The sequence below is a fragment of the Nematolebias whitei genome, chromosome 14, assembly GCF_014905685.2.
Source record: "Nematolebias whitei isolate Nwh7 chromosome 14, NemWhi1, whole genome shotgun sequence".
NCBI lineage: Eukaryota > Metazoa > Chordata > Actinopteri > Cyprinodontiformes > Rivulidae > Nematolebias > Nematolebias whitei.
The window spans coordinates 15,256,400-15,267,419 of NC_056511.1; the positions used below are offsets into that span (position 1 = coordinate 15,256,400).

The 11,020-nt window shown below is 38.2% G+C and overlaps 1 protein-coding gene across 1 annotated transcript in view; it reads right to left on the minus strand.

Moving 5' to 3' along the window:
* The window catches only part of nsg2 (neuronal vesicle trafficking associated 2), a 60,538-nt gene that overhangs the window by 39,557 nt on the left and 9,961 nt on the right, over positions 1 to 11,020 (minus strand). The window contains exon 3 of the mRNA XM_037687310.1: positions 973 to 1,083. Within this exon, the coding sequence (XP_037543238.1) occupies positions 973 to 1,083 (111 nt within the window). The remainder of the gene's footprint in view (positions 1 to 972; positions 1,084 to 11,020) is intronic.

Consider the following 11,020-nt stretch of genomic DNA (forward strand, 5'->3'; position numbering starts at 1 on the left):
CACTGCATCAAATCTTTTCAACAAAGTCAGACCTAACTATAAATCTAAAGGCTTTTAACTTTTTTCCTATTTCTTATATTTCTATAACTTTTTTGGTTGTAAAAACCTGTGATTCTTTTTCCCATGGGAAAAACACAAAATATGCAATATTTTCCAAAAATGAGGTGCAAAGTGTAACATTTGACATACAAGGTCAGTAATTAATAACAACATTGACTTTGATGCAATATTTTTGCAGAAATTACAGTTTATTCAAAAACCTTACATCTATAAGGTCCAAAATGGTCCCTCTCTAAAAAGTCCAATAAAACTGTCATGTATAAATATATTTTTGTTAATTCTACTGCGTTAAATCTTTTCAACAACTTTAGACATAACTATCAATATAAAGTTTTTATTTTGTATTTTACATGAAATTTAAAAAATACTATTACCAAACAATTACTGCTCAAGTTTCATGAAATTGGTCTTTAAACTGACTGATATATTGAGAATAAAAGAAATAGCAAATAAGCATAATGTACATGTTCAATCCCCTGAGGATCTTTGAGGGTTAAAATGTCAACAGAACCATGAGAACATATTCATTTACAAGTAGAGATTGAGATTAAATTAAATATATACATATTTTAGCCAACACTGAGATTCAAGTGCTCCAGTAAAATCTTGCCTATGCTTAGTGAGTCAATTATAAATATAGATGCAACAACATTTAAGACGTCTTTTAGTGTTATGATGCAACTTAAAGCCAATAAAAATCCACTGAGCCATTTACTTGTTCAAAAATAAAAAAATAAAAATCACTCTTTCTTTTGTTTGTCCCTTTCTAAAGTTAATTAGAAACACAAACAGAAATCTGGTTTACATGCTCACATGGCTTCACATGTATTTTTGGTAAAACAGCAGAACCCAGAGATGGAAAAATATAACGTACTGGTAGGATTTCATGACAAATGAGTATTAATATTTTACCTTGAGTCTCTCGGACACTCCGTCAGTAAAGCTGATGGTGAACTCCTCCACCTTAGGAACCCTCAGTCGCTTCTTCTCTGTCTGGTACTCCGTGCGAGTTTTCACCACCACCTTAAAAAAAAAAAAAAAAAACATGTTTACTCAACTCCCACAGCCAAATAATAGATTTGACACTTAAAATACCAGAGTACAGGCTTGTGTATGATCCTTGTATGCAGGAATGTCAGAATTATAAAAAGACGAGGATTGACACACACTCACAGCTCAATGCCCAGGGTTGCTGTTGTTATATAAGAAAACTATTTCTAAAAAGCATTAGTAACAGAAGGACATTTTATTCCAAACATACTAACTTGGCTACAGATGAAACCCAATCACCTGAGAGCTCATTCTACAGTAAATGTTTTCAGTCAGCACAGTTCTGTCCTAATACTGTCAGTCTCACTATCCTAGAGCAAAACAGTTCAGACAGAAACAGAGTGAAACTCTTCAACTCTAAAAAATTTGTATAAACTTACTTACTAAGACCGAAACAACAGTTTCTTTTAGGCAATGCACCTAGATTAAAGGATTAAAATAATCATATCAGATGACCACTGTTTAATTCTTCCAGCTGTAGTGAACAGTCTTGCTCTTGTTTGCCTCTCATCATTAACCTAACGGATCGTTTTAATAACGTCTACTTTCTTTTTGTGCTATTCTCTTAAATTACCCGAGGCGGGACTTTTTCATTTGCAGGTTTTGTTTCCCCCTCTCTGCAAATGCAAAAGGAGCAGTGTTCCAGCTGTTATACATTCTCTGCAGACATAAAGCACAGAAGAGAATGTGGCAAAGAAGAAACGAATGGAAGAAGAAAGAACAATGTCTCTGTGTCCTTGTAGCTGAGCCGGAAGCTGCTGTGCACACTAACTCATTCCACTATCTAAATAACAAAGCTTTTGTTTGGCTCTAAAACGCTCTTATCGAAAAGTCGAAACCCGCAGTGGTTGAATACAGCGCGTTTCATCGGAGCCCCGAGGCGTCTAAACCCCGTGGCTCTCAGTGTAGCAACACGAGACGTCTGGCTTGTCGTTTAGTCCCAACTAACGTCTACGTTTTTAGCCTCATTTTCAAAGTCATTTCACCTTTAAATGTTCAGGGCCTCCAGGTTCAAAAACAATGCGTCACGTTGCTCCATCACTTTTTTTTCTAATTCTTTTAGTTCTTATTACCTAAATAAAGTGACTCTCAATCACCACAACCTGCTATCCACCTTCTCGACAGGTCTCAGTATTTTCTGGAAAACAATCATTTCTCAGGAATATTATTCCATCATGCTACAGCGTAACAGTCACAGAAAGTATTTTTCCCTTGCAGTTTTAATCGACGAGTGTTCATAAATGTGTCATTCAAGACGATGAGTCAGGACGATTGAGTCGTTCCTTCATTGTTGCTATTATACTACTATTAGGTGACACATTTTGTTTTGAGTTCATTATGTTTGTGAGGAGTCTCCAGTGATGACAGGATGGAGCAGGAGATAGATCGAAATATCCTGAGTAATGCTGCTCTGCTCTGTTGAGTCTTGAGCTGAAAGGCAAAGCGCTCGATTTACTTATCATGAGGTGTGGGTCATGACCGAAAGAAGAAGATCCCAAATACATGTAGCAGAAATGAGTTTCCTCTGTTGGGTGGCCAGGCTCAGATTTAAAGATAAGGTGGAGAGTTCTGTCAGTCAGGGGGAACCTGAAGTACAGGAGATGCTCTGAGGTGGTTCAGGCACCTGATTGGGATGTCTCCTGGGCACCTCCTTTCAGAAGTCTTCTGGACATGTCCCACTGGGAGGAAGACACCGGGCAGCCATTGCTAAAGGGATTACGGTATGCATCTTCTCTGACCTGGGATAGGGATATCCAGGTTTCCCTACTAAACCTGTTGCCCCCACAACCCAACAGCACAAACTGAAGAATATTTGCGTGGACTACCAGAAAATTATAGCTCCTATCTGTTAGAGACAAAGAATCATCCTGACTAATGTGACTCGTCCTTTTTATAACACCACTACCACATGCCTTTTTCTGAAAGTATAATGACATCACATAGAAAATACAGTTAATATACAAACTCTCCACAAGTTGAATGAATACAATCTTTTCAATTTGTTCTCTATAAACTTTATATAGCTGTTTTCAGGGGCTGAGCAGGGGCCGAGATGGGGTAGAGGCAGGACAACTTGGAATCCGAAAGTCCCAGGTTCGATCCCCATTCATTGCACATCTCATGATGTCTCTGAGCAGGACATGTTATCCCCAATTGCTCCCCGGCGCCTTCAATAGCTGCCCACTGCTCCACCTGAGGGCATCCCAGGTGCGATGGGTTAAATTCAGAGAGCCAATTTCACCATTGTATGGGAACATACAATGATGACAACACATAGCACTTATTATTTTCCAGATACAAAAAACTACTGCAGGGAAGTAAAAGTTTTTATGATGCATTTGAAATATTATCTGGATTTCTACAACATAAGCAGGACACGTTTGCAAGTGGGTAGTATTTTAGGTCATGTGAGTAATAAATACTTTAGCCACTTTTTTTCTCATAGAAAATGAATCGAGCTCATTTTACCTCCTTCAAATCTTTAGATCTGTTTACAACGTTTTACTGCTCCTTTCACATTTGTTCTGGTTTAGCTTCTTTCAGCTGTCTTGTGCGAACATTTTTTCTGCAATTTTCCACAAATTTCAGCTGTTCTTTCAGCTGTTTTGTGCTCCTTTCAGCTTCTTTCTGCTAACTAGAACATTTTTGTGCTTCTCCTAACTTCTTTCTGCTAATTTCAACTTATTTCTGCAAGTTTCAGCCTTTTCTACTACTTCAGCTACTATAAAGCTGTTTTATGCTCATTTAAGATTTTTCATCTAATTCCACATTTTTTTCAATAATTTCAACTTTTTTCAGCCTAGTTCAGTAAAAAATGTGCTCTCTTCACTTCCTTCTTATAATTTCAGCTTCTTTCTGCCTTTATAGCTACTTTTCAGATGTTTTTTTTTTTGTTAATTTCAGCTCTTTTTTTGATACTAGCCACTTTTTGATGCTCATTTCTGCTTCTTTCAGCAAATGTTCTGCTATTTTTGCTCATTTAAACTTGTTCCACCTTTTCAGGTACTTTTTTTAATAGCTAATTTCAGCTGTTTCCAGATAAATTCAAGTTTTCATGGTAATTTCTGCTACTTTCAACATTAACTTCTTTTTTGCTAATTTCAGCTTGTTTTGCTCCTTTCAGTTTTTTTCTGCTAGTTTCAGTTTTATCTGCTGTTTCAGCCACTATTTAGCTGTTTTTATGCAAATTTTAGCTTTTTCAGCTAATTCTACATTTTAATAGCTCATTGCAGCTCTTTCCACTTCCTTCTAGTATGTTAAGCTTTGTTCTGCTTTTTCAGCTACTTTTCGGCTGTTTCCTTGCTAATTTCAGCATTTTTTAGCTGATTTCCTAATTTTTGTGTTAATTTCTGCTCATTTAAATATAATTCAGCTAATATGTGTTCTTTTTGCTTTCTTCTGCTAATTTAGGCTTGTTCTTTCATTTCAGCTACATTTCAGAATATTTTTAGCTAATTTCAGCCTTTTAGTAGCAAGTTCTTCTGCAATAAGCATTCACACTATGTTTGCAGAAAATGCAATTTCTCTAGTTATTCTTAATATCAACTCTCTCCCTTTGCTCATTAATTGTTTGTTTTGGCTACGACTCCACCATGAAACATCCATCAATTTGTTGTCACCCATCATATTTTCTTTCACGGTACAGGTTTGATGCTTCTGAATTACACTCTACAACATTATCCTTCCATGTCTTTTCATTTCTCGCTGGGCTGCACACGATCAGTCGTCTTTTATGTCAACAAGACTGACAGACTCTCCTACAACATGAAAAGGCTGGTTAATGACGCCAGCACAGAGTCTCTGACTGTTTTTTTGAGAATCTGTTTTCGAAACTCAATAAGTAATATTTATTTTATGCAGACAACTTGAATAAATATAACCTTTTAATACCTCCACGCCCGCCTCAGAGCCGCTTACAGATCTCAAACAGAGCTGTGGCGTTTTTTTTAGATCATCATAAACTTCTGAATATATGTCTTTTAAAGACTTTGAGCACTTTATAGAAAAGGTAATTTTTGCGTCTATCGCTGTAATTTTTTTCAGGTTTGATATTCCTTTTAGAAAAGCTGCCAGATTTCTTTTTCATATAAACTTTGCCCGTCTTCCCCAGCATGTTATTTCTCAAAACTGCGACTGAGATAATTGCCGTTTCATCTATAATCCCCGGAGACTAAGCCGTGGGAGTGCAAGTCTTTGGTAAATTTCAGCATTGTTGCAGACACATTTTTTGACATCACCAATTCTTTCCTTATGAATAAAACAGTAAATTAAATTATTTTTTTAAAGGATAGAGGAGATGTATCCTTGTAGTAGTGTCACTCAGTGTTTCAACAGGCAAAGGGATAGGTTAATCAAAGATGATTAATGTTTCATCAGCTGCTCTTGTAGTGCTTGCATATTTGATTGACTGAACACAGACAGCCTTGTTACTTGATCTTTGGCATGAACCGTGCGCATCAAGACTGTTTTTCTGTTAGCAAAATATTTACTGAACCAGTGCACAAATATTACTGTAACACCGTAAAAGTAATCATTGTACATCAACAGCTCAGTAACTTTAAGAGTCAACCATTTTCAAGATGGACACCGCAGCTAATCAACCTTAGCAAACACAAAAATGGCTATACCTCAGCCAAATTCAAAGATTTTCAGCTAAGCTTGAGGTGGTAGTAGCTGATTGTCATCCTCAACACAGACATTGTGTGCTAACATGCTTTGCGAGATCTTTCAAAATATTAGTGCACAATGTAATTTATAAGGTTTGACCAAAAATTCTGTCTCATCTCATCATACAATGATCTAAATTTAAAAGTACAGCATGAAAGGTGGCAGGTAATATGCATTACTTCAAGAAATGCAAGGCTTTTAATTTGGAGGGATGACTTTGGCCCCCATAGGACTGAAAGAAACTACTAGGCATGTCACGATAACAAATTTTGCTGGGCGATTAATTGTCTCAGAAATTATTGCGAATGTCAATTGCTAAAAGTTAAATTGTCAAATTTAAGAAGAAATGTTGGTTAATTTTTGTGTGTAGTACCTTTTTTTGGCCACTGGATGGCAGTATAAGACTGTTTGAACTGAAGGATGGGTAGTGAGGGAGGGAGAAGCGTGTCTCTAAGAAAAATGGGAGGAAGGCCCCTTGACGTGACATGGGCTGTCTCTCGTTCCTGTTTTTCGTTTCTCAAAATGGTGGATGCTCGTGTGGTTTGAGCTCTTTAGCATAGCATTTTTCACACAAAGCTTTTAATTTAAAATACATCAGTAAACAAGTCCTCAGCTTCTTTTTGCAGAGAAAACAACTTTTTTCATGAAGGCACGGGTTTCAACCGTGAATTTTGGAGCTTTGACAAGACGGAGGTTTTTTTCCCCGAGGTCGGCCTGTTAGCTTAGCTCGTATCTTAGCTTCTCAGCTTAGCTACTTTTAACGATCAAAAACGCCATTTTGGACAGTTAAAACAGATTTTAAAGAGAAAAGAGAAAGGGAGGGGTCAGTGAAGAGCACCGGAGTTGAGTCTTTTGTCATCTAGTGTCTTCAGTAGAAAGAGAGAGACACGAAGAAATGATAAAGCCGATAAATGAAAATGAGGTCAATCATTTTCATTTATCATGCGATTAATTGATTTGTTTTTTTATTGTGACAGGCCTACAAGCACTGCTCTAATAATTTTTGTCTTAAGATTTCTGATAAATCTTCTGATAATTAGGTCTGCACATGTAATTTGTGACGATTACTTTGGTGGGGCCCCTCTTTGTATCAATGAAAAAAAAATCATTTAGCGCTTTGTGATAGATGGACGTCTGAGGATTACATGTTTTAGGAATTTTGGGTTAATTTTAAAGAATTGTCCCCTCTATATTATATTTTTAAAATTGTAGCATTCCAAAGCTTCTCTGAAGTAACTGAAGGAGGAGAGAAGTTGAAGCCAATGAAAAGATCATCGAGTTCTTCTGCAAGTCTTTGTAATTCTCTCTGTCGACCCTGGTTGTTGTTGTTGTTGTTTTTGAACTAACAGCAATCCAATCAAGATATTAGTGACCCAGAGATGGCTGTGATGTGTCCTTGTCCAGATGGATTCCGATTTAATTCCTTTCTAAAGCTGAAGACTCCCGTGGACTCAGCAGTACGGTGTGTGTGTGTGTGTGGGTGTGTGTGTGTGCGCGTGTGTTTTAAGTTCACAGGACTTTACCCTGCCCCTGCATACATTCCTGGGTAACCCTGTAGCCATAGAGGTCACACAGTCATCAGCCAGGATCAGGAGGAAAACAGCTGGACTGGCGTCTGTAAAGCTGCTGATCTGAGAGTCCAAGTCCGACCACATGACCCAGGCATCACCACTTTAGCTTTAAAAGGCCGAGGGGGGGGGGGGGGGGGGGAAGACTCAGATCAGAGTCTGAAAAGCAGATAAAAACTGATTAACAGTGAACTTGTCCTGGGTGGGCTATGTAGCAAAAAAAAAAAAAAAATCAGGATTACAGGGATTTTCATCCCAAAGATTTTATTAGAGTGCACACTTTCTGATGTTTCTCAGCTTTTCACTGGGGCGATTATGCTTTAAAAAAAGAACAATATGAAAATGTTTAAGATGCAACACAACATAAAGAGTAAAACAGTTCCATTAGTACTGAAGAATAATGTGGCTTCGCTATTTGACACAGACGGTTTCCTCTCACAGACTTCCTGTCGTCTCCTGCTGCAGGAGCCAGCTGTTTTCCTTGTAGAAAACACTTTAAAAGCTCCACGCACTTCCTGCTGCGCTGCATATAGTGAAGTTAGCAAGTAGCTGGTGAGAACTTAGTAAAAGCACAAGAAGATAGTTCTGTTTCCCTCAAGACAAAGCAGAACGAGCGAAGCTGTGGGATTCATGTAAATGAAGAAGACAAAATGCAAATGAGTGACAGAGCTACAAGAACAACATAGTTTTGTGTTTGCAGCATGTTTCTTCTGCACCCCAATGATTCAATTCAACTCAGTTTATTTATAGAGCGCAAATTCGTAATAGTTTTCTTAAGTCACTGTACAAAAACTTTCACTTACGGTACATTATAAAGTTCCAATTAATAAAAGTTATCTAAGGAGACCCTCAGATTGCATCACATCCTGAGTAGTATATTGCAGTGAAAAGGACTGACTCCCTTTTCACAGAAAAAAACCCTACAGCAAAACCAAGCTCAGGATGGGTGGCCATCTACCTGGACTGGTTGGAAAACAGAGGATTTGTACTGGAACCTGTCCACAACTGACTGAAAGATGCTCAATACTTAAAACCTAAACTTTAAAAGATCAGCTTAAAATTTGTCCAGAAACGATCATCCGTCCAGTATCTTAACCCGCTTCTTCCTTTTCAGGTCACGGGGGGTCACTGGTGCCCAGTGTCTAAACATTAGCTTGCTAACTTGAGAGGCACATAGCTAATGACAAGAGGATTGGAGGATTGAAGAAAATTTGTTTTATTTTACAGATCAGTTACAATAAACTTACCATGCTCTGTTCAACAACATATGCTACACAGCATTACTCTCTGCTTCATCTGTGCTGAAAGTGAAAGTTAAAGTGAACTGCCAAATCTTGAAAGTAGGCTTCAAGCGCCCTCTGCTGGATACATTGTACAATTACGGCTTGTTCCCAGCATTTTAGGGGTGAAAATTATAAGTGTTTATATCGGCGCAAAATGGGACAGTTATCACTGATATCGATATGTCCCCAAATACCTATATGGGCTTAAAATACCGGCCCCTGTCGTTATATTGGTCGGGACTCTAGTATCAACGCTCTGTTCGGTCAAGGTTGGACAGTGATCAACCCATGTGATCATGGCATTTGAGCGACAGCGCTGAAGCTGAAAGAGGAAAAAAGAGAAAAGAGGAGAAATTCAAGTTTCCTCTGTTCTGACTCTGTGAGGTGACATTTGCCTGCATGCAGAAAGAACTTTTTGTGAGAACTGTCCAACCTCCCAAGGTGACGAGGCCAAGGTCAGAAATACTCGCACAGCTGACCAGTTTCTTCAAGAGGACCTGGTTGGAACTGGAGTCCTGGGTCAAAGGCTGCGAAGGAGATGGATGTGATGCAGCGAGGAGGTCATGCGGCTGTCAGAGGTGATAAAAACGGGCCTTTTGCCCACTGGCCTCACGGGAACTATTCAGACTGGACCTTGTTCAACTTGAAATCTTGGAAAACTTTCCCTAATTAAGTAAGTTGCTTTATTGTGGTTTATGCTGTGTTTATGCACAAACAAAATGTAGTTCATCAGAGAACAAATGTTTAAATTTGCAAATAGAAAGCTCCATTAGTAAAACAAGATAAATGTGTTTGTTTTGCAAGAAACAAAAGGGGGGAGATTAAGTTTTATCTGCCATAGTGAAGATAAAGTGTTACCTAATTAATGTTAAGGTTTACCTCATTATCTCAAAATTCGTATGGTTATGCTGCATGAGTTTTGACATATTTTATTATGAATAAATGTCAACATTTTCAGGCTTTTGTTCAGTTTAGTGACACTTTCAGGTACTTTTTCCCTGAAAAGAGCGCCAAAGGAAATAGGCTAGTAATAATTTAAAATGTCTAAAACATGATGCTACTTTTTAAAGCTTCGCAAATTTAAATTAGCAGATAAGAGTAGATATCCAATGCACTCAGATTAACAGTCAACTCTTAACTAGTTCTCCACAATTGCATTTAAATATTTTATTTTATTTCCAACAACATTTCACCTTTAGATTAAGACTATCTTTCACTCTTGATGAAAACAGTTGTTCTTACCCTCTCTCTTTCTCTCTCCCATCTGCCTTTTTTGCTCTCTTGTCCTGTCAACCTCAGAGCCTCTCTTTTACACATCTTCCAAATCAAAAATTATTTTGGATTTGGTCAGATGGTCCCTCAACGCAACTGATAATTTTTTTCCACCAGATGACAGGATGCTGGAGAGCCCTCATGCCCTTAACGAACCCATGCAGCTGGGTATGTCATTGATTCCTTGGGGGAGTTGAAGATGATGTGCTTATCTGTTTTGACCATGCAGGACGTAGAAGATGTGTACATTATTGGATTTATGATAACAGGGTTTCTGTTTTTTGGAATCGGCGGATACCTAGGATATTGACAAATTAGGAAGACATCAGCAGCAGTTTCAGCCATGGTAAAGCTGCCAGCCTTACGTGAAGGATTAATTTGTGCCTTGAGCTCTCAGACTCATACTTAACGAGCTCAACCATAAGCTGGACGCGATTTCTGAGGATCATAGGCCACTTGCGGGTCCTGGAACTCACAGGCATGAACGATTCAATCTTGGAGAAAGCTGATTGAGCACGAACCGGGCGGAATGTCCATAAATCTGGCTGTTTGGATTTGCTATTGAGTGTACCAGCAGAACATGAAGACAGACAGAAATCAGAGTCTGGCAGCCCAAATAATTGTTGTTTATCTGAATTTGGCCTCCCTGTTGGCCTTGGACAGGCCAGCTTCTCTCAAATTGCTGAGGATACGTAAAACTAGAAGCTTCTGCCTGCTACCCACCCCCCTCCAAAGTACATCTGTGGCCTTATCAGAATTGTGACATTGATACACTGTACTATCTTATCAGAACTTTGGAACTTTCTGGAGTGTCCATGGACTCCACCGCCTTGTTGTCCCCATGCATAAATGTATACGTCTTATGTCTATTTATGTTGCTTTTTGTGCTGAGGTCATTTCTGATCTCCCCTTTCCTCATGTTGTCACTTTCCTTATCTGAAAAAGGTGATGCTGCTCAAGTGGCTGCAGCTTAGACTCCCCATGTATGTCTCGTTTGGTAATGCACTTTGGTAACAGTTACTGTTTGTAATGTGCTATACAAATACATTTGACATAAATATATATATATATATATATATATATATATATATATATATACATAAATATATATACATATAT